This window comes from Diceros bicornis, chromosome 15 (assembly GCF_020826845.1).
Source record: "Diceros bicornis minor isolate mBicDic1 chromosome 15, mDicBic1.mat.cur, whole genome shotgun sequence".
Classification (NCBI taxonomy): domain Eukaryota; kingdom Metazoa; phylum Chordata; class Mammalia; order Perissodactyla; family Rhinocerotidae; genus Diceros; species Diceros bicornis.
Genome location: NC_080754.1, coordinates 23,978,160 through 24,001,994, shown reverse-complemented (window position 1 = coordinate 24,001,994; position 23,835 = coordinate 23,978,160). Strand labels below are relative to the sequence as shown.

The following is a 23,835-nucleotide window of genomic DNA, read 5'->3' as shown; positions in this document are numbered from 1 at the left end:
TCTCAATACATCTTGGAGAAGGAGTGAACCAACGAACAAACGAATGGGTGTGCCTGAGACGGGCTGGTTAGGAGCTGATATTTTGTGTCACTCCCTGGTGCTTCCTTACAATACAAAATCCATCTGTGCAGATGTAGCTTAGATCTGAGAAGCTAGGACTCAGAGGTCATCTGTCTTTGTCCCCTCCGACCCTCCAGGAATGGGGCGTGGACCCCGTGGTCACCGTGGGCCCTGTGCAGCACTTCCTGCGGGATTGGCTTCCAGGTCCGCCAGCGAAGTTGCAGCAACCCAGCTCCCCGCCACGGGGGCCGCATCTGCGTGGGCAAGAGCCGGGAGGAGCGGTGAGCCGGGTGTGGCTGGAGGTTTCTGAGACAAGCCAGCCCTGAGGTCCCAGACTTTCTGGGCCCACTAGAAAGTGGCCTGGCTGATCCGGTGATCCAGTGGACTCTTGTTCTTCCTAGTCTTGCACTCCCAGTGACTTCTTGTTAGGGAAGGGGGTGCCCGCTCCCTAGGATGATGACTCCTCTCCCCTTCCCCTCAGGTTCTGTAACGAAAACACGCCTTGCCCAGTGCCCATCTTCTGGGCATCCTGGGGCTCCTGGAGCAAGTGCAGCAGCAACTGCGGGGGCGGCGTGCAATCGCGGCGGCGGTCCTGTGAGAATGGCAACTCCTGCCCGGGCTGCGGCGTGGTGAGCACCTGGCGAGGGCGCACGGGCCGGGCGAGGGGGCGCGGGCGGGGCGCGAGCACCACCGGGCAAGGGGCGGGCCGGCCCGGGGGCCGCGAGGCTGTGAAGCAGCAACCGCTCCCATCCCGAAGGAGTTCAAGACGTGCAACCCCGAAGGCTGCCCCGAAGTGCGGCGCAACACGCCCTGGACCCCGTGGCTGCCGGTGAACGTGACCCAGGGCGGGGCGCGGCAGGAGCAGCGCTTCCGCTTCACGTGCCGCGCGCCCATGCCCGACCCCCACGGCCTGCAGTTCGGCAGGAGGAGGACGGAGACCAGGACCTGCCCCGCGGACGGCTCCGGAGCCTGTGACACCGACGGTACAGCCCTGCGCCCTCTCCTGCCCCCTCCAGCTACTCTCCCTCCCTCCTCTCCACGCCCCCAGCCACCCTCCCTTCTCCCCACTCTACCCCCCAGCCTCCCTCTCTTCTTCCCCCTCCATCCCCCCCCAGCCACCCTCCCTCTTCCCCGCTCCACCACCACCCTCCCTCCCTCCCTCCCAGGCCCAGAGCAATGGGGCAGGGGTGGGGGAGGCTGGGCAGGAGCTGCGAGTGGGCGGGACGCGTGGTTTGGAAGAAGGCGGGAGCCTGCAGGGCGCGAGTAGGGGGCTGCTGGGCGCCCACGTCGCTGAGCCCGCTCCCCACCCCCGCAGCCCTGGTGGAGGATCTCCTGCGCAGCGGGGGCAGCTCCCCACACACGGTGAGCGGGGACTGGGCTGTCTGGGGTCCGTGGTCGTCCTGCTCCCGGGACTGCGAGCTGGGCTTCCGCGTCCGCAAGAGAACGTGCACGAACCCGGAGCCCCGAAACGGGGGCCTGCCCTGCGTAGGCGACGCCGCCGAGTACCAGGACTGCAACCCCCAGGCTTGTCCAGGTAGCTCTGCGCTAAGGCGTTTTGGCCTAGGAAACCTCCCCCCCCCCCCCCCCCCCCCCCGTATCCTCAGATACGGAGCTTGATTTGAGGTGGAGTTGCTTTTTATGACTCCTTTGCAGCCTGCATTTCCCCTGCCACCCCTGAGGAAGCGGCGGCACTCCTTAACAGTGGGCTGTGGGGGTGGGTGGGAGTGGGGCAGATGATGAGGTCAGGGTGGCCCAGGGCAGAGTGACCTAGCCTGGGATGGGGTAGAAAACTGGCTTGGGCCCAGTGTGCACCTGCAGCACTTTCATACACCCTGTCTCCTTGCAGTGCGGGGCGCCTGGTCCTGCTGGACCTCATGGTCCCCATGCTCAGCCTCCTGCGGCGGTGGCCACTATCAGCGCACACGTTCCTGCACCAGCCCGGCGCCCTCCCCTGGCCAGGACATCTGTCTCGGGCTGCACACGGAAGAGGCGCTGTGTGCCACGCAGGCCTGCCCAGGTACTGAGTGCATCTGACCGGGGCTGGGAGCACCGTGGAGCCCTCCGATCCCTACCAGGGGGTCCTGGGGCAGTTAACCTTGTCCCAACTCACAACCCACAGAAGGCTGGTCGCTGTGGTCTGAGTGGAGCGTGTGCACTGAGGACGGAGCCCAAAGCCGCAGCCGGCACTGTGAGGAGCTGGTCCTAGGGCCCAGCACCTGTGCTGGAAACAGCAGCCAGAGCCGCCCCTGCCCCTACAGCGAGATTCCCGGTAGGCCTTCAAGCCAGCACCTTCACACCAACCTTTCCCACCCTGCGCCCCTTCCCCTCCTGGAACACGTATCCTGCGGGGTGCAGGATGAAACACGATGGTGGGAGGAGCACACACTTTGAGCTTCTGCCAAGCCCTGTGTAGTAAAGGGGCGGACCCTTCTTGGATTTGGGGTCTGGGTCAGACAGAGAAGAATGAAGGCCCCCAGGCCCAGTCCCACAGCTCAGTGCTGACCCAAGGGTCCTCCCAGAGACACACTCAGCCCCAGGGGACCCCGGCCTCTCCTCCCTGCCCTAACCCCCTCTCTGCTTGTCTTCCTGCAGTGATCCTGCCTGCCTCCAGTGTGGAGGAGGCCACCGGCTGTGGAGGTAAAAGGGACCTGCCCCACCCCATGACACTGCCCTTCTGCTCTTCCTCCTCAAGGAGGAGACCCACCTTCTCTGACATCTGGAGTCTCTCCACCTCCTGCTCCAGACAGACAACCTTGTAGAGGACCCCCATGGCTTTGAGGCCGTCTCTAGGGGGGTCTGGGCAGTCCCATCCCTACCACCTAACTAGGAGGCAGTCAGCAAGTCTGTATTCAGGAGGAGTCACTCAACTCCACACCCTCTGGCTGCCTCCTCTGACCCAGGCCACAGGGTGTCCTGTGAGAGTAGTGCCTGGTGAGGGGCTGCCTAGCCTCCCTGTTTCTCTTATATCTCAGAGCCTCTCTCCTCTTCACAGTGGCCCTTTCCTTACCACTTGCATCTCCTTCTCCCAGGGTTCAGTCTCATCCACCTGGTGGCCACGGGCGTCTCCTGCTTCCTGGGCTCTGGGCTCCTGACTTTGGCAGTTTACCTGTCCTGCCAGCGCTGCCAGCGCCAGTCCCAGGAGTCCACGCTCATCCATCCCGCCACCCCCAACCACCTGCACTACAAGGGTGGGGGCACCCCCAAGAACGAGAAGTACACACCCATGGAGTTCAAGGTGGGAGTCTCCGTGTAGAAGCAGAGGGCAGGGGGAAGGGTGCAGTGGTTCTGGCCTGAGCTGGGTGTAACTGGGCTGCCACTTGGAGGGAGCAGTGGTGTTGTGAACAGAACGCTGTTTGCACAGCCGTCAGAATGTTCTTTCATTGCTGGTTCCTGATCTCCTTGCCCTGGCCTGTCCTCTTTCGCCCTCTCTCCTTTCACCCCCTCCTCTCTGGTTCCTTCCTTCTCCCACAGACCCTGAACAAGAATAACCTGATCCCTGATGACAGAGCCAACTTCTACCCTTTGCAGCAGACCAACGTGTACACGACCACCTACTACCCTAGCCCACTGAACAAACACAGCTTCCGGCCCGAGGCCTCACCTGGACAACGGTGCTTCCCCAACAGCTGATACCACTGTCCTGGGGACTTGGGCTCCTTGCCTCCTAAGGCACAGAGCAGATGGAGATGGGACAGTGGAGCCAGTTTGGTTTTCTCCTTCTGCACTAGGCCAAGAACTTGCTGCCTTGCCTTGTGGGGAGTCCCATCCGGCTTCAGAGAGCTCTGGCTGGCGGTGACCATGGGGCAGAGGGCTGGCTTCAGGCTGGCACATGGCTGCAGTTCCAGCTCAGCCCAGGTCTGTCATGGCCTCCTTGTGACCCACCATCATGCTGATCTTCCCTGCCATGTCTGGGCTGTGGACCTCCCAGGCATGTGAGGAATTGAAGAGTGGAGATGGCAGCGGGGCAGGCTCATAGGTTTGGGTTGGAAATGATGAGCTGTGTGGCCATCATGGGCCGAATCTGCCCCTCTCTGGCTGGCCCCTGGAAGGGCCTGGGATCCATCCTGATTATCTCTTAAAGGAACTAATCAGATGGCCCCGGTAGCTCTGGATTCTCTGCCCAGGGCTGGGCCATTGTGGTGCTGCCCCAGTGTGACATGGGAATCAAGGCTGGCCCAGGTTGTCCACCTTTGCCTAGCAGTCTGTACTTTGCCCATGGACATCCCTCTGGTCAGAGGCAGTGAGGACTGGGGACTGGAGACTGATCTTTGCAGAGAAGCCCTTTAACCTGGGCGGGCACAGGCCTCAGCCTTGCCCTCAGAATGCACAAAAGGTGGCCAGGATAAAGGGAGGCAGGAGTCCAGCCTCCCTGCCGCTATGGAGATTGTCTTCCAGTTGCTGCTCAACAGAGCTGTTGGCTGAGACCTGCTTGGGAGTCTCTGCTGGTCCCTCATCTGTTCAGGAATACACATACACACGATCACAACCTGCTACAGCAACACAAAGGATGTTGGGCTGTGGCATTATTATTAAAGACGATATCCAGTCTCCAGATGTAACCTTGTCCGCGTGCATATGTGTGTGGGCTCCTCTTGGCATGGTCTTGTCAATCAGAGCAATGCACTGGGGTGAGAGGTGGTCTTCTCAGGATGAAGGAAATGACCCAAGTGGAGTTTGACTTTAATAGAGGATATCTTTCCATTTGTGAGTATATTTACACACATGTCACCCTAAACTTTTGGAAAAGAGATCAAGGATAAACAAATTCACAAGTAGGGACAGAAGGTACACCAAAGGCAACACAACAGGGGAGATTTCTGCCCGTTCCCTTAGCAGCTCTGCCAGGCCACAGCTCCAGAGTGGAAATGGGTGTGTCCAGCAGGGGGCCAGTGATGAGGGTTATTTTAAGAGGTATTTACAATGCAGAATTTAATAAAACCAGAATTGACTAAGAAATGAGTAAACCTGTGAGGTAGGGCAAGCCCACTGTAATTTTTGCTGGATTAAATAAAAATTACCTTAAAGCCTCAGCCCGCCAAATCAATGCCACCATTTTTTTTTAATTTTTATTTATTTATTTATTTTTCCCCCAAAGCTCTAGTAGACAGTTGTATGTCATAGCTGCACGTCCTTCTAGTTGCTGTATGTGGGACGCGGCCTCAGCATGGACAGAGAAGCCGTGTGTCGGTGCACACTCGGGATCCGAACCCAGGCCGCCAGTAGCGGAGCGCGCGCACTTAACCGCCACGGGGCGGCCCAGTGCCACCATTTTGGATGAGATTGATGGACATGTTAAATTTAGCGAGCAATTTCCTGACTTAATTAGCCAGATCAATTCTCATAGGATTCCCAACAAAATCTACTTGTAGGTCAAGCTGTAAAGCCTGAGGTCCTAGTGGGAGGGGAGCAGCGGGTCTTGGGGAGTGGAGGAGGAGGAAGAGAGGCTTCCTGGCCCCCGTGTCTTGGAATCCCTTGTGCTCACTGGGACAAGTGGAACAGCAGTGTCCTCAGGCGAAGGTGGAGCCCAGTCAGGGAGAGCTCAGGGGACATATGAGTATTTCTGCGGTTTGAGGATTCCTCACTGGGTTCCTGTTAGCCCCATGAGTCCAGAGCTTGTAGGGGCCTGCGGGGCGTGTTAGATCTTGGGTTCTCCGATTCCCTTGGACCTGGTAGAACCAGTGAAGTTCAAGAGTGTTCAAGGGCCCAGGGTGCCTGCTTCACAAGGGCCACTCATGTATGTCCAAGCAGAGGGACTGGCCAGGTCTGTGGGAAATAGTCATGGATAATTCCCAGGTCATGCCCACCCCCTGTTAATTAGAATGGCATCAGTGGGAATGGAAACCCACGGGTGCCATGGCAAAACACACACCACACACACTGACTTCTGTTTCTATAAAAACTGCTGTGTTTTTGGAGGCGTGACCATTTGGAATGCATGAAGGAATCCACACTGCATGCAGATTAGCTTGCATGGTTGGCAGAGGCTACTTCATAGCCAGCCCTGGCTCAGATGAGGAAGCCAGGAATGTGCTTCCTGACAAGGAGGGTATGATGCTTTCTGGCAGGTGCTTGAGGTGGGTGGCTGCAGGTGTCAGGAACCTGAGGTGTGAAAGACAAGGGGGCTTCTTAGGCTCAGCTGGCTCAGCAAGAGAGGGAGGAAGATGCAGGGTTGGGTGCTCCAGGCCTTCTTGGGCCCTCTTGTCTTTAAATAACCGTGTGTGTGCGCATTTTCTTATTACTAATGTACTACATGTTCATTGCAGAAAACTTAGAGGATACAGGAAAGCAAAAATATAATTGCAGTTATATTAAAAACTTAAGGCATAGGGCCGGCCTAGTGGGGCAAGTGGTTAAGTGTGCGCCCTCCGCTGCGGTGCCCGGGGGTTCGCCGGTTCGGATCCTGGGTGCGCACTGATGCACCGCTTGTCAAGCTATGTGTGGTGGCGTCCCATATAAAGTGGAGGAAGATGGGCATGGATGTTAGCCCAGGGCCAGTCTTCCTCAGCAAAAAGAGGAGGATTGGCAGATGTTAGCTCAGGGCCGATCTTCCTCACAAAAAAAAAAACTAAGGCAGAGACTCAGGGATTTTTTTCGTGTGTGTGTGTGTGTGTGTGTGTGTGTGTGTGTGTGTGTGAGAGGAAGATCAGCCCTGAGCTAACATCCATGCTAATCCTCCTCTTTTTGCTGAGGAAGACCGGCTCTGAGCTGACATCTATTGCCAATCCTCCTTTTTTTTTTTTCCCCAAAGCCCCAGTAGATAGTTGTATGTCATAGTTACACACCCTTCTAGTTGCTGTATGTGGGACGCGGCCTCAGCATGGCCGGAGAAGCGGTGCGTCGGTGCGCGCCCAGGATCCAAACCCGGCCGCCAGTAGCGGAGCGCGCGCACTTAGCGGCTAAGCCATGGGGCCGGCCCAGAGACTCAGGGATTTTAAATGGTGGTGTGAAGACATTTCTAACCCCTTCTTTCAACATTACTCCAAAAGCAGAGAACAAAAAACAAAAGCTCTGTCACTATTTTCAATAAAGCTAGGATGTATCTATAATCCCAAATCATAATACATGAAGACAGAAAGCAGGTAGAGGAACAGGAACATCTAGTAAAGTGGATGTGGGTCAAACCTCAGCACTCAAGCAATTTCAGAAAGAGTCTGAAATTCAAGGAACCAGGTATTAGGGAAGGTGGGGTTAAGGTGGGAGCCTGAAAAGGGAGGTGGTTGAAAATCTGTGTGTAAGCTTCAGCTAGACCCTCAAGTGTCTTCACTGTCAACTCTTACAGCTAGGTTGCCACTCCTCTGTCTCTACAGGGGGCAATAATGATGGTCCCTTGAGACACTGAACCAGAGGCCCTGGACATGGGGACACCAGGCACCGAGCTGGGTGTGTGGTAAGGGGCCGTTTGGACAACTAGAGGTTAAGAAACAGACTTTGTGATTGTTAATTCAGCAGGTGCCTTTTCCAGCTAACTCCAGGACTCTCGCAGCCAGGTTTCTCCTCCTCCTCTTCTCCGGGGCAGGAGATTAGAAGATGGTTCTTTGAGGAAGCAAACCAAGCCTACAGATTCTGAAAGACTAAGCCAGCTGGTCATCTGTGCAACAGTCCTACAGTGAAGTACACTCATTAACAGGCAGTGCCCAGCACACAGAGCCTGCAATCAGCTTGCAGTGCCTCACTCTTCAATGGGCATGGGCACAGCCCATGAGAAAGCACCAACATGAAAGAAAGACCAAAGCAAGTACATAGTTAAAGAGGAGCTCAATGAAAACGAGATGATATACAGAGAAGACCACTTCAAAGACACCGTAATTCTTCAGAAATAAGTGAAGATATTTCATTCATGAAATAAGAACAAGACAATAAAAAGGACAAGTTAAAGCTCTTAGATATTAAAAAATATGACAGCAGAAAAAAATAGTCAAAGTGTTTAAAGATAAAGGAAGTTTCCCAGAAAGTTGAACAAAAAGACCAAGTGATGGAAAATAGGAGAGAAAAGATAAGAAAATTAGAGGATCAGTCCAGGAGGTCTAATAGCCCATTAAAAAACTCGGAGGAGGAAATTGTCAAAGAAAGAATACGGGAGAATTTGCTAGAAGCAGAAGACAGGTCTCCAGACCAAACGGCCCACCCACCTAGCACCATGATGAAAAAGATTTACCCCGAGGCACATAAACACAGAGAAGAATACACTCCCACCAGCAGTGAATTCTCATTTTATTACTAACCCTAACAGCTAACACTAAGTGCCATCCCCTCCAAGCAGTGTACCAAGTGTTGTGCACTGATACCTTATTCATTTCTCACAACAGTCCTAGGAGGAAGGTCCTATTATCATGCCCAATTTACAGATGAGGAAGCTGAGGCTTAGTAAGTTTAAATAACTTGCCCAAAGTCACCCAGCTAGTCAGTGAGGGAGCCAGAATTTCAACCCAGGCAGTCCATGTGCTTGTTACCAATTGGATAGTTATTTTTGTTTTTTAAATCACAATTGTTTAAATTTTCATTTTTAAATATTTAATGAGTGACCATTTCCCCCCATCTACATATTGGGTATTTGCATTTCTTCCTTCTAAGGGGGATGTTCTGTACCTTTCCTCTCAGGTAGTCATCTTTTCCCTCTTGCTTTATAGGAGCTCTTGTGTATAAATGATATTAATCATTGGTCAAAAAGATTTAAATATTTCTCTAATTGATTCTATGCCTATTTTGAAACACAGATGTTTGAATATTTTACATAATCAGAATTACTGATTTTTTTAAAATGAAAATTGTGTTGATTTTGCATGAATGACCCTGAAATCATGAGTCTTCTCGCTGTCACCACTGTGAAGCTCAGGGGTGGAGGCTGTGGGACACATTTCTCTCCTGTATTCCCCTAAACCAGTAAAGATGGAGTCCAGGCTGGGGAACTATATCTGTTTGGGATTTGATTTAGGGGAGCTCATGTCCTCATGCTCTCCAGAAGAGGGGGGATGCCTGAGGGTGAGAAAAATAGCAGAGTGCGGGTTGAGAGGTTCATGTCTCCAGGGAAGGAAATATAGCCAGGCCCCTCTGTCACCACAAGTGAAGTTGAGATGAGAAACAAAAACCAGGGCTTCTCTCTCTGGTGGCGGAGACTGGCCACAGCGGTGGACAGTTATGCAGACCCAGAGGACAGGGCACCCTCGAGCAGGTCAGAAATAACCCTCCAGCATCCAAGGTTAGGAGCCCAGTGATGATGCAAGGAGCTCATCTCCCTACACGGTCAGGCAGGTGCCGCTGACAAGAGGCGGTACACCTGGGCCAGCGCAGGTCTTCTCTGACTAGATGCTGGCTTCCAAGTCCTGGTTCCAAAGTCATACGGCACAAGTCAAGCTTATATATTCAAAATTAAAATTTAGTCTGCCTTGGTACCTGTCATCTGGGGACAGAGGATATTGACCCAAACTTGCTTTGACAGCTGGCAATGGACAGGCACCTATTCCCCAGTACTGGTTCCGAGTATTCGCTGTGTGGGAGAACGGATGTTGGACAGAACATCAAGAGCTCAGAGTCAACGTTACCACTCACCAGCTGTGCGAGCTCAGCAAATCTCTTCTCTTTGGGTTTCAGTTTTCTGGCCTATGTAATGGCAGCGTTGGGCCCAGGGTGATTGCCAAATTCTATAATGCCCAGAGCTTTGGGAAAAAAATCTTGTACGTGGTATTTTTTTCCTCTTTGCTCTTCTAGCCAAGTGCTCCAGTGTTGCTCCAGCCCTGGGCCTTTCTCTGCCACCTGTAACTTGTGCTTCTTGGGGCTGGGTCATCTGGGGAAATCAGGCTCCCTGAACCCACTGTCCTCACACAGGAACCTGGGAAAATGTCTTCCTTGGAGAGCCAACTGGATGAATAGTGTCTCCTGGAATTGCAACATTCTAAAAGGAGAGCTTCCGGGCCGGCCGGGTGGCGCAAGCGGTTAAGTGCACGTGCTCCGCTGCGGCGGCCCGGGGTTCGCCGGTTTGGATCCTGGGCGCGCACCGACGCACTGCTTGGCAAGCCATGCTTGGCAGCATCCCATATAAAGTGGAGGAAGATGGGCACAGACGTTAGCCCAGGGCCGGTCTTCCTCAGCAAAAAAAAGAGAAGGATTGGCGGATGTTAGCACAGGGCTGATCTTCCTCACAATAAATAAATAAATAAATAAATAAAAATAAAAGGAGAGCTTCCAGGAGAGAAGAGATATCCAGCCACTAATATCAAACGATGGGTCACTTGCCATGGTCTTGAGCCCTGTGAGTTCCTAAGACCTGGTGCAGTCCCTGAGGAGAGTCTTTCAAATGGTGGTCTCTGTGGTCCTGGGCCTCCTCATAGGGCCCACTTCTGTCCCAGCCTGGCCCTCTGCTCAGGTCACCCTGTGGCCTCCAGCTGAACTCCTAGGTCATCTCTGCACTCCCTTCAGGGTGACTCCCTGCGCTCCTGGGTCATCTCTGATGATTCACTGGAGAACCCCTGCAGACCAGCCCGAGACGGACTCAGGCAAAGCCTGCCTCCTCATCCTGAGCTGCCAGCAGGACACTCACTCAGTGCTGGAGGGGCTGGGAGTCTGATCCCGTGGCCGTGTTGACTGTGTTCATGCCTACAGCGGGGGCTCAGGCCTCAGAGTCTGGATTCATAACTCCGAGTGTTATTGGAAAATTCACCCCCACCCATGAGGTCTTTCCAAATACCCTTAAAAGGAAGCATTTTCCCTAGGACTGTACCCCAGTGTCCAGGGGCTGATGGGATACAGCATCCCCACTATACTTGGGATAAAGGCTCCACCTCCCCCACCCCAGTAAACCTCCTCTACGAGCTTCCCAGGGGAGCAGGCCCTGAGTAGCTCCTGTCAGCAGCTCTGCTAGACGTCACCAGGCAGTGCCGAAGCCAAGCCATTCCTGCTCGACCGACTGCAGCCTTGACCAGCAGCATTTCTTTCCTTGAATGTAAGCTCACAACTTTCATTCAATATATATGTTTTATTAATTTCTTTAATGAGCATAGATAGTGGGCATTTAAAAGGAATACATACATGAGGTAAAAAAAAAAATCAAACTTGACAAAAGGATATTTAGTGAAAAGTGAGTCCCTATTCTTGATTCTGGGCCCCAAGTTCCCCTTCCCTGGACAACGGATACACATGCATATATGTATGTCTATGTGTGTGTTACATACAATGCACCGAAGTTTGGCTTTGACCTTGACATTCAGCACAAAATCTGTGAATTGGCCTTCAGCCTCAGCTCTTGGAAGTCTAAATAGCTGAATGTGTACTTCCTCGTCATTTACAGTCCTCCTGAGCTTCTGCCTGATCTACAATCATGGGTACACAGGTTACCATTATATCGAATCAGCACATCAACTCTGGTGGTATGCACAGGGCACGCCCCTTACATTGATTGTTAATAAATGATACTCACTATAAATGTCTAGATGAATCTTGAAGTGAAAATCTGTGCTTCATATGTTAAAATTCTATCAGTCAGTGAACTAAATATGTATATTTAGTATTGTAAGAGTGAAATGCCACAATAATTAATGATGATTGTGAAAACTGCTAACTCTATCTTCAAACACAGTTAAGCACCTTCAGTAGCAAATAAATAGGGAAAAAGACTGAAAGTTAAAAACAACATTGTGAGAGAATGTTGGCTACATAACTTTAGGAAGAACATTATAGTCTTTGTGAGCCAACCAATGTTAAATAATTTTAAATAATACAGGGCAGAATAATAGAGATTTGATTAAATCATAATTCTAATGTTTGTCAACTGGTTTGGTGTCTATCTAAGATTCATTATGTTAAAGTGAATAACCTTTCAGCATTATGTTTGATTTTTGATATTTAATTCCACTTAGGTTATGAGTCTTTCAAGAATAAATTCTATACAGGAATTCACATCTTATGGAAACGGATTTTAAAAAAAGAACGTCAGTTTTTCTACTTCAACATTTCATAAGCAGAAAAAAATGACCAAATCATATACAATATCCATGATAATGGAGAAAAGAAAAAAGTCCAGGAAACTGAATATCAAAGAAAACAAAAATCTGGCTTCTCTACTGCTCTCACTGAAGTGAGCATCTATCAGTATCACAAAACTTTGGCTGATCACACTGAGCAATTACTGTTCCTGCACGGTAATGTCAAACAAACTTTGAGCATTAGCAATTTTAATAGCAAAATTATATGAATAATTTCATTCTTTGGGATGAAATTTCAGCTTAATTCTTGCATCCCAGAAGTTTTGTTCTGAGATGGTGATATATGGCTTTGGCTCTGCTTTAACCCAATATTGATTTTAAAATTTGCCCCAGCGTGCATTCCGGGCAACATACAAGCTCCTCTGCACACACCACTCAGCACAAGCCTGTCCATTTACCAATCTCCCTGCAGAGCGCTCCAGGGCTGTCTTTCTCCCTAACAATTGCACCACCATTTATTTAACCAAACCCCTCATGATGGACTTTTAGGATGTTTTCAGTCTTTTGTTACAAACAATGTTGCAATGACTATCCTGGTATGTGTACACCTATAATGACAGAACGAATTCCTAAAAATAGAATTACTCAAAGAGTATACACATTTTAAATTTTGTTAGATTGTCCAACTTATTGTAACATCACATCACATCTTCTAGTTTTATCTGTCTCTCTTTTAGAGGTAATTCTCCAGTTTTAGCGGTAGGGCTCTCTCTGGGGGAAAGAGTCAGTCAAGGTGATTTCAGTGTCCCTCCATCTCCGAGGAGCTCCCTTCTTCCTCCCATGGCCCTGGTCCCCCAGGCACCTGGTCAGACCTCCTTGAGGCCTCACCGCACCTGTTCTTTCGCCATCAAACCTGGTCTGTCTTGTGTCCTAGTTCTCCTGGGTCCCTGTTCTCTAAAATACTAATTGGATAAGCAGATTGCAGCTTCAGTGTGACTGCTGACCGTGCGTTATAATAGAGGCTTTCAAGGCCTAACCTCAAAGAAGAAAGTGATGCTGGGACATTCAGGAACTGTACTTGGAAGGTGAGACAGACGTTTTGGGCAGAAGGATTCCCAAAGCCCTCTATATCACAGCCGCCTGGGACACTGTGACCCTCCCTTCTTCCACCTCTTCCCATACTTCAGGAGTTGGGAAAAGGCTGAGGTTCTTGGAACCCCTCCATTGCTCCCTCCTGACCCTCTACTTCTAGCACTTTCATCTGGGGAAGGAGTGGGGTCCCTCTTGCTATTTAGGGCATCTTTTTGGACTTAGAAAGTTCTTGTGTTCTTTTGATCTTCATTTTAATGTCTATATAGGACCATGGTCCCTAAATAGTGATATAAAGGTCATTATTTCAACTTGATTTGTGGCAAGGGCTTGGGACAAGCAAGCCTGGGAAAGACCAGACTTCCATCTCAACCCTAGAGAATGACACTCAAACAGACGCATCAGTCACAGTCCTGTTAGGTCTATTATTCCTGAATCTCTGAAATGCCCCCACCCACACCCCCATCCTCCTCCCATCAGACAAGCAACATTAGGCTGGTCTTTGCACCAACATGGCCACTGATGGGCTCCAGCTGCCACAGAATGGCCTGGCATGAAGGACTTTGCCCAAAAGCCCAGAGGGAAATCAGCTAAGCCAATCAGATTGGGTCTCTGTGGGATTTGGGCAGAAGAATGAAGATAAGATTGGCCAGTAGCAATAGAAGAATGGAGCAGACACGCAGGGAATCCACGGAGGGAGACTGGGCTGGCCCTGAGAGAAAGGGGGGAAGTGGCTGCTCCCTTTTCTTGGTTCAGCCCACATCCAGTCACATCATCTTGCTAAGATGGCTGAAGTAACTCTGTGATTCTTGTAACTGTAGGAGCACACTCTCTCCTGGACATCCATGGGTGCAGCTCAGAACTCATTCTCCTGACCATGATCTCTTCCACGTCCTCCCTCCACCCAAACACCCTGTTAAGGAGATTCTCCACCAACAGGGTGCAAGATTGGCTTGGCTTATGACCTTTACCTTTAAATTCCCTTTCAGAGAAAAGAGTTTGACACGTTCATGTTTGCCTGCCTGGGCCACATCCAGAGACAGTCCATGTGCCGAGGGAAACCCAGTTCCCCGAACATCTCATCTCCCTCCTCTGAGGAGCATGCCCAGCACTCAGCCAGCACCACACAGGCACCTGCTAGTTCTTTTATGTGAGGTACTGTCGGGTAGAGCAGTGGCTATGATTAGTATTACATTTTTTTTTTACTACATACTTTCTGAAAGGATTTTGAAGAGTTTAGTTACACCCTCACAATTTTTACACTGACATCTAGAATTTTTCATCATAGTTTAAAGAGCTGCAAAGGATGTAATTTCTGGCGTATTGTAAATACTGACATATAAAAATGAAACTGTTCTTTTAAACGTAACTAATAGAATCTAAGAAGAACAGCATTTTTAAAAAAACTAGAAAAGCTCTACCTTAACAATTAGAAAATTTACATTGTTCCTTTTACCCTTTGAATGCATGCATCATTCCACTTCCCCCACAGAATTTTATCGTAATGTGATATATTTTTAAGCTTGAAAGTCTCTTATTGTTCACACTATCATACTTCTCTGCAACTAAAATACGTGTATGAATTGTGATGTTAATTTTAAAAATTTCCTATAAGATCTAAGTTAAAAACTTATTTGAGATTGAGACATCATGATTATTATTAACATCAAACATTATAGAGACACTTGAATTTCAACAAATATTAAAGGTAAAGTATAGTTTTAGAGAGCAGTGGTTTAGAATAAATGTTACTTATTACTAGGATGAGAAAGATTAACAGCAGAGAGAGAGAGTATTAGGACTTGAAAAACACGTATTAATGCTTGCTGTGAAGCAGGTTATTTACAGAAAAATCCACAATGTGCTCCTGCTAGAGTGTGGAACTTGAAATCTATGGTAGAAATTAAAAATAATAGAGAAGATGTTGGCAGTGATGATGAGGAGACTTATACCCAAGTAAAAGATGAATGTGTTTATACTATTTTATAATCTTTTGACAAAATTTAATAAAAATGATAAAACTTTTAGAAGAAAAAAATAGGAGAAAATCTTTCTGAGCTTGGGTTAGGTTAGGATTTGATATGACACCCCAAGCACAATCTATAAAAGAAAATATTGATAAAATTAGGAACTCCCACTCTTTGAAAGACTGTTAAAAGAAGTAAAAGAAAAATCTCAGGTTAGGAGAAAATATTGGCAAATCCAGAATATATAAAGAACTAACAAAGTCCAATAATAAGAAAACAAACAACCCAATAATAAGTGGGCAAAAGGTCTGAAGAGATCGTCCACCAGAGAAGATTTATGAATGGCAAATAAACATGTGAAAAGATGATCAACATCATTCATCATTAGGAAAATGAAATTAAAACCACAATGAGACACCACAGTACACTATTAAAATGGCTAAAATTGAAAAGGCTGATCATACGGAGTGTGGTGAGGATGTGGAACAACTGGAACTCTCCTACACTGCTGGTGAGAATGTAAAATGGAACAATCACTTTAGAAAACAGTTTGGCAGTTTCTTAAACAGTTAAGCATAAACTTACCATATGATCCAGCCATTCCACTCCTAGGTATTTACTTAAGAGAAGAGAAAGTATACGTCCACGCAAAGATTTATATACAAATGCTTATAGCAGTTTTATTTATAAGAGCCAAAAACTGGACACAGCGCAAATATCCATCCCCAGGTGAATGGGTAAATTGTGGTATATCCACACAATGGAATACTGCTCAATAATAAAAAGGAACAAACTATTGATACATGCAGCAACTTGAATGAATATCATAATAGTTATGCCAAGTGAAAGAAGCCAGACAAAAATAAAGAGCACATACTGTATTGTTCCATGTATATACAGTTCTAGAAAATGAAAACTAATGTATAGTGGCAGAAGGCAAATCAGGGACAGCCTAGGGTTGGGGTATGGTGACAGGAGAGGTGGAAGGAAGGAGGGATATTAAAGGGCATGATAGATATGTCCATTTATCTTTTTTTTTTTTTTTGAGGAAGATTAGCCCTGAGCTAACATCTGTTGCCAATCCTCCTCTTTTTTCCTGAGGAAGACTGGTGCTGGGCTAACATCCATGCCCATCTTCCTCTACTTTATATGGGACGCCGTCACAGCATGGCTTGATGAGCAGTAGGTCTGTCCACACCCGGGATCCGAACCTGTGAACCCTGGGCAGCCGAAGCAGAGTATGTGAACTTAACCGCTATGCCACCAGGCCGGCCCCCACCTTTTTTTTACAACTGAGGTAAAATTGGTATATAACATTATATAAGTTTCAGATGTACAACATTATAGTTTGACATCTGTATACACTACCAAGTGATCACCACCAAAAGTCTGGTTACCATCCATCACCATACAATTGACTCCCTTCACCCATTTTGCCACCCCCTTCCCTGGTAACCACCAATCCGTTCTCTGTAACTATGAGTTTGTTTTTGTTTTGTTTTGTCTCTTCATTCATTTTGTTTTGTTTTTAGAGTCCACATACGGGTGAAATCATACGCTATTTGTCTTTCTCTGTCTGACTTATTTCGTCTAGCATAACACCCTCCAAGTCCATCCATGTTGTTGCAAACAACAAGATTTCATTTTTCTTTATGGCTGAACAGTATTCCATTTGTGTGTGTGTGTGTGTGTGTGTGTGTGTGTGTGTGTATACCACAACTTCTTCATTCATACATCCGTTGATAAACACTCAGATTGTTTCCAAATCTTGGCTATTGTAAATAATGCTGCAGTGAACATGGGGGTGCAGATATCTTTTTGAATTAGTGTTTTTGCATTCTTTGAATAAATACCCAGAAGTGGAACAGCTGGATCATATGGTAGTTCTATTATTAATTTTCTGTTTTTGTGAGGAAGATTAGCCCTGAGCTAACATCTATTGCCAATCCTCCTCTTTTTGCCGGGGAAGATTGGCCCTGGGCTAACATCCATGCCCATCTTCCTCTACTTTATATGGGACGCCTGCCACAGCATGGCTGGACAAGCGGTGCATTGGTCAGCGCCCGGGATCCGAACCCACGAACCTGGGGCAGAGCACATGAACTTAACTGCTACGCCACCAAGCCAGCCCCTATTCTTAATTTTTTGAGGGATCGCCATGCTGTTTTCCATAGTAGGTGTACCAATTTACTTTCCCACCAGCAGTACACAAGGGTCCCTTTTCTCCACATCCTCACTAATGCTTATTTCTTGTCTTTTTGACAACAGCCATTCTAACAGGTGTGAGGTGATATCTCATTGTGGTTTTGATTTGCATTTCCCTAATAATTAGTGATGTTGAACATCTTTTCATGTGTCTTTTGGCCATCTGTATGTCTTCTTTAGAAAAATGTCTATTTGGTTCCTCTGCCCACTGTTTAATCGGGTTGCTTGTTTTTTTGTTGAGCTGTATGAGTTCTTTGTATATTTTGGATATTAACTCCTTGTCGGATATATCACTTGCTAACATCTTCTCCCAATCAGTAGGTTGCCTTTTCGTTTTGATAATGAGTTCCTTCACTGTGCAGAAGCTTTTTAGTTTGATGTAGTCCCACTTGTTTTTTTTGCTTTTGTTTCCCTTGCCTTTGGAGTCAGATCCAAAAAAACATCGCTAAGTATGTCCACTTATCTCGATGGTAGTGATGGTTTCATGGGTGTGTACATGTGTCAAAACTTTTATATTGTACACTTTAAATATGTCAGGCTAACTACATGTCAATTATATGTGGATAAAGTTGTTAAAAAAGTGTGAATAAATGTCCAAGAAAATACAAAATACTAACTTAGCTCTTACAATGTTTCCTTTACTTGAAGGTGTACTATTCATCCGTCTGGAGTAAATAGGGAACTTCCTTCCTCCTCCTCCTTGAAATACTCTTAAGTATGCCCTGGGACACAGATGGAGGCGTGGGTGAAGGAGAGCACTCTCAGAGCTCTTCCTCAAGACTGAGAACGGGGAAGAGGCAGAGAGGATGAGTTTCCAAAGCAGCATGCTTTATTCCAATCTTTATAAGTTGTTTTTTTTCAAATGCCCAACATCGTTTTGTCCCTAACCCCTTTTATTTTTATTTTTAAGATTTTATTTATTTATTTATTTTTCCCCCAAAGCCCCAGCAGACAGTTGTATGTCATAGCTGCACATCCTTCCAGTTGCTGCACGTGGGACAGGGCCTCAGCATGGCCGGAGAGGCAGTGCCTCGGTGCGCGCCTGCCATTCGCGCCCGGGATCCGAACCCTGGCCGCCAGCAGCGGAGCACGCGCACCCAACCGCCAAGCCACGGGGCCGGCCCCTTTTATTCCAATCTTGAATACTCTAAGGCAGATACAGTTAGATAAGGCGTGCAGCCTTGACATCCATGTATCACATGGGAGAAATAAGGTCCTGCCACCTTCACCGTTTCTCACTGATGTTCTCCATGCTTTGCTCTCTTGGAACTCTCAGGAGTTTGGTGATCTTTGACAATAGTTGGGGAATGGAAAAGGTGAGGTTATTAAACAACAACTGCCATCCTTCCTGCTGCCCCACTCTATAATACAACTGAATTCTGAGCATCTCAACATGAGTCAAAGGACCCCATTTATAATGCCACACTGTCTACAACAGAAATATGTGTAAGAAAGGGATAGATGTGAAGCCCTACCCGGGTTCATGGTAACTTGTTCCAGGAGGAACTGTGGACACACATAATTTTAATTGTCTTCCTCCCCTTTTTTTGGGGCAGCCAGAGGGGTTTTACATCCCAGGACCTCCATAGTGATGAATAAATGACAAGCAATAGGATATATTGGAGTATATGAGGAAGCCATTTGATTTAAAACTAATTTGGCCTGTCCTTGTTTTTCCAGAAAGGCCTGACGTGGCCTGTTGAGCAGGCATTGTACATCTGCTTTAAACATTTACAATATCTCAAAGCCAAGAATGATGCCCTTAAAGATAGGGATGTGACTCTTCCCATTTTGGCATTTCTTTAAAGATAAGCATCTCTTCCCAGAAACTGAGGATTAATTACTGACCTGCTGTGTTCATCTTGTGACCACTGACCTGCTGACTGCTGACCTGCTGAGTTCATCTTGTAACCACTGACCTGCTGTGCCAGCAAAAGTATCCTGTGACTGTTGTAAAAGGGAGAGTCCTGTCATACGTGATGTATGCTCTTTGTTCCATATAAGCACTCTGTACACCCCACTTCTTTGGAGTGCTTCCTTTCTTCGTGAAGATACTCTCCTGGGCTAGATAGTCCTTAGGTTTGGCTCATAATAAACTCACCCCAATTTTAACTTATAGATTGATTATGGATTATTTGCATTGACAATAGTAATATTGCTAAGTGTGAGAGATGTACCTTTCATTTGTAAAGTGGGAAAAGGAAGCATATGAAGGGGGAAGTGGGAAAGCAGAACCCAGCCCCGACCTCGTGTCAGCAGGGGCCGTGTCAGATCCGTTTTAGGAAAGGCAGTACTTGTTTCCTTAAATATCTCACGGTGTGAACTTCTTGCACTCACGTGCCCTGATCTGAAGGCCTCTGATGCAGAGGGATGACCCTGGGCTTTTGAATTCTAGGCCCACCCTTTACCAGCTGTGCAATGTGTCAGGTGGGAGGAGTGACACCGACCTCGCAGGACTTTTGTGACAAGGAAACTGATTACAGAACAGGGCCTCACACCAAGTCTGGCAATACACATACACTGTTCTCGGAAAAATTCCTTTGCTTGTGTGTATGTGCGTGTGTGTGTGTGTGTGTGTGACAAACTGTTACCCAGGACCTCTGCCTCCTGGTTGGAGCCTGGGGCTCTGCAGCCACACAGCCTGGGCTCAAACCCAGCTCCACTGCTCGCCAGCTATTTGACCGTGGGCAATTGTTCTTCTGATGCAAAATGGAGCTAATAATAGATGCACTCTGGGTTTGCTGTGAGGGCTGAAGCATGGAAAGTGCTTAGAACAGTATCAGGCATAGAGCAAGCACCCAAAATTGTTATTGTTACTGAGCTAAGCATGGGGGGTTAAGGATTGTTTCTGCAATCTCAGTCACTGGTATGTCAAAGTAAATATGGAAAATATGGTCTTGAGCGTCACAAAAATTGCTTCAATGACAAAATTCCAAAATATACCCTAGTTTCCTTTGGGGAAATTATACCCGTCCAATAAATTATGCATGAAACCTCTCTGTTAGACCCACTGGTGAAAAACTGAAGTCTTCCATATTGGGTCTTCCCATCTCCATTTATCCAAACTTGAGAATTTCCCTCCTTCCTTTCATCCCTTCCTACATTGCCTCCTTTCTGCCTCTTACTTGCCGGAATTTAGAATTGAACAGGATCTTAAAGATCATCAGGCCCAGTGTTTCAATGTAAGAAAGAACTACAGGGTTGAATTGGGGCTCATCCATGTCAAGGGTGTGTGGTTTATGAGAAGTGAAGCAACGAACAGAAATGGGAAGGAGAGGCCAGTATGACTTGCCCTACTGTCACTCTCCTTGTCACTTTTCCCACCTGAGCAGAATCCCTGAAACTAACTCATTTGCTGGTGGACCCTAACGGTGCTAGTAACACAATAAGAAATCCACATTTGGGGCCGGCCCCGTGGCTTAGCGGTTAAGTGCGTGTGCTCCGCTGCTGGCGGCCCGGGTTCGGATCCCGGGCGCGCACCGACGTACCACTTGTCTGGCCATGCTGAGGCCGCGTCCCACATACAGCACTAGAAGGATGTGCAGCTATGACATACAACTATCTACTGGGGCTTTGGGGAAAAAATAAATAAATAAATAAAAATTAAAAAAAAAAAAGAAATACACATTTGGTAGCTGCCCTACTTCCTGGCACATAGCTAAAACCCTTGGAATCTCTGAAGTGATGTCTTTCTGTATTCTAGAGATGACTGGTGGCTGGGGGCTCCTGGATAGCCTCAGGATGGAGGGTGGTTGCTAGAGGAACCAACCATGGGATTAGAGCGTTGGAACTTCAGCTCCACTTCCCCAGTCTCCTGGGAGAGCAGAGGGTCTGGAGTTGAGTTAATCACTAATGGCTAATGATTTAATCAATCATGCCTGCATAATGAAGCTTCCACAAAAAATCCTAACTGAAAGCGTCCAGAGAGCTGAGCTTCTGGGTTGGTGAACACATGGAGGTGCCGGGAGGGTGGTATGCCTGGAGAGGGCATGGAAGCTCTGTGACCCTTCCGTCATACGCATTCCCATGTATCTCTTCCATCTGACTGTTCCTGAGCTGTCTCCTTTTATAATAAATTGGTAATCTAGTACATAAACTGTTTTCCTGAGTTCTGTAAGCCATTATAACAATTATAAAACCCAAGGAGGGGGTCACGGGAACCCCTGATTTGTATAGCCTTTTGTTGGTGAGAAGCACAGGTGACAACTTAGATTTGCAATTAACGTCTGAAGTGGTGGTGGGTGGGGAGGGGGCAGTCCTTTGGGACTGAGGCCTTAACCTGTGGGGTCTACTCTAATTCTGGGCAGTTAGTGTCAGAATTGAGTTAAACTATTGGTGTCTGCTGAGAATTGGAGAACTGCTTGATGTGGAAAAACCCACACATTTGGTGTCAGAAGTGAGTACTGAGTGTGGAGAAGAAATAGTTTTTTCCATTTAGGCTGGATAAAATAATTAAATTAATATGGAGATACTTGTCAGGAGCTAAGTCTTCACACCTGGACCAAGTAATTCTCCTTCTAGCTATCTTTTCAAGGAAAATAATCAGAAACTAAGGATAAATATACAACAATGTATTCCCCAGAATACATCTCCCCAGAAACAGCCTTAATGTCCAACAAAATTAAATACTTTAAAAAAATTTCCCTTGTTATGGGAAAATGTCATGATATAATGTTAAGGATATGAAACCAAAATACAGTTATGATCTGTTCTATATTAAAATCGTTTACAGCATGAAGTAAAAAAGGCACTATACTTTTCTGATTTTTAAAAATGAAGACTTTGGAATCTTCAAGAGAACAGGACTGTTTGGAAACTAATCCAGGAAGGTTAAGAAAAACTTTCCTCCAGAAAGTTAAAGCACGTTCATGATTCCAAGTTTTTCCAAGACTGGCCTCCCCACCACTTAACCAAGGATGTGCTTGCCTTGAAACTAAAAGAGGAAGGAAGTGCTTCCAGGTTTTAGTGATGGATCTGAACCTACCTCAAAAGCTTTTGTGGCTTGTTCTTTTGTTTCAAATTCCACAAAAGCAAATCCCTTTGGGTCTCCAGGAGACTTCTAAAGTGGTGGACTTACATAAACAACATTGCCACATTTCCCAAATACTTTCAATCCAGCTGTGATCAACATTTTTGGGAATTAACTCCTGTGATAAATTAGAAGCAGTATTAAATATGTAAGGATTTAATAACCATTGCCTTACTCAGAAGGTCAGTACATTTTAACTTGAATATTGAAAAAAACAAAAAACAAAATTGGAGCCGGCCCTGTGGTGTAGTGGTTAAGTTCAGCATGCTCTGCTTCAGCGGCCTGGGTTCGTGGGTTCAGATCCTGGGTATGGACCGACACCACTCGTCAGCCATGCTGTGGTGGCGACCCACATCTATAGTGGAGGAAGACTGGTACAGATGTTAGCTCAGGGCTAATCTTCCTGAAGCAAAAAAAAAAAAGAGGAAGATTTGCAATAGATATTAGCTTAGGGCTAATCTTCCTTAGCAAAAAAAAAAAAAAGATGACTTTGGGAGGGCTACAGAGGGAAGGAAAGGAAGAAGGGGAAAAACAGTGATCAGGCAACCAAAATGTGCCAGTTCATCACTTTATTCCATCATCACAAAATCCATGTGAGGTAAGCATAATTATCCGTCTCCTTTACTTTAACTATATATTTTTAATGGATGAGAACACAGGATTTCCAAGAGAGATGATGGAATTCCCACATCTCAGGGCTTGTTGGTGGAGGAGCGGGATTCAGCCCGGCCTGCCCCACTCCCTGCTCATGTTTCTTCCCACCACATCTTGCTGCCCAAATGCTCAGGGGGCTTTGGCTCCACTTCTAGTGCCATTGGAGTTTGATTAAAAACAAAACGCGGACCAAGTTATCACAAGTGCTTTCAATACACATTTATTTCAAAACCACAGCACAGTAACTCTAATGTCAACATAACCATATTTCCTAACTGAACAGGAGATCGCCATTCTAATGTGCATTCTCCACGCGAGCTCCCGCGCTGTGAGTAATGACTAGAACCCCCATCCTGAGCTAGGAGTTCTAAACCATTACACATTTAATTACCACTTTGGCAAAGCGAGACACATTACCATTTCTACAATGTAACAGCACAGAGATTTTCAACACATCTTTATTTTTCAGAATCTTCATTATTCACAATGCATAAAATGAAGCAGAGTTTTAAATAAAAAGCTACGCCAAAACACAGTTTCTTAAAAAGACCCAATGGAAAGGAAGGAAAATTGCATATGAACAATATTTACCAGTGCCTACAGCTGACATTAACTATAGTTTTAAAAGAATAAAAATATGCAAGACTTCAACATTTCCTTACAAAAGTACACTTGGCCATAAAATAAAAATCTATAAAACCCCAAATATTACAAAAGTAAAATGCAAAAAATTTTTTTTATTAAAATGTAATACAATCTTTACATGGTAAGAATTATTTAAAAAACGCACAGAACACTTGGTAAGTTGTGATGAGTGTCAGAGGGGAATCCGTTACACACACTCATGTTTTGACAGTTGCATAGACCCACCAGGTCACAGAGCCGGGCCAGCAGACACGCACAGCCCCCAGCACCA

General features: G+C 47.1%; 1 protein-coding gene across 1 annotated transcript in view; it reads left to right on the top strand.

Annotated features, from left to right (window-relative positions):
• Positions 1-3,899, top strand: part of SEMA5B (semaphorin 5B) — a 114,538-nt gene extending 110,639 nt beyond the window's left edge. Inside the window, exons 14-22 of the mRNA XM_058555924.1 lie at positions 198-341; positions 542-689; positions 818-1,043; positions 1,376-1,594; positions 1,907-2,077; positions 2,180-2,329; positions 2,653-2,697; positions 3,090-3,295; positions 3,532-3,899. Coding sequence (XP_058411907.1) covers positions 198-341; positions 542-689; positions 818-1,043; positions 1,376-1,594; positions 1,907-2,077; positions 2,180-2,329; positions 2,653-2,697; positions 3,090-3,295; positions 3,532-3,690 — 1,468 coding nt within the window. The 3' untranslated portion in view covers positions 3,691-3,899. The remainder of the gene's footprint in view (positions 1-197; positions 342-541; positions 690-817; positions 1,044-1,375; positions 1,595-1,906; positions 2,078-2,179; positions 2,330-2,652; positions 2,698-3,089; positions 3,296-3,531) is intronic.
• The last annotated feature ends 19,936 nt before the right edge of the window (positions 3,900-23,835 follow it).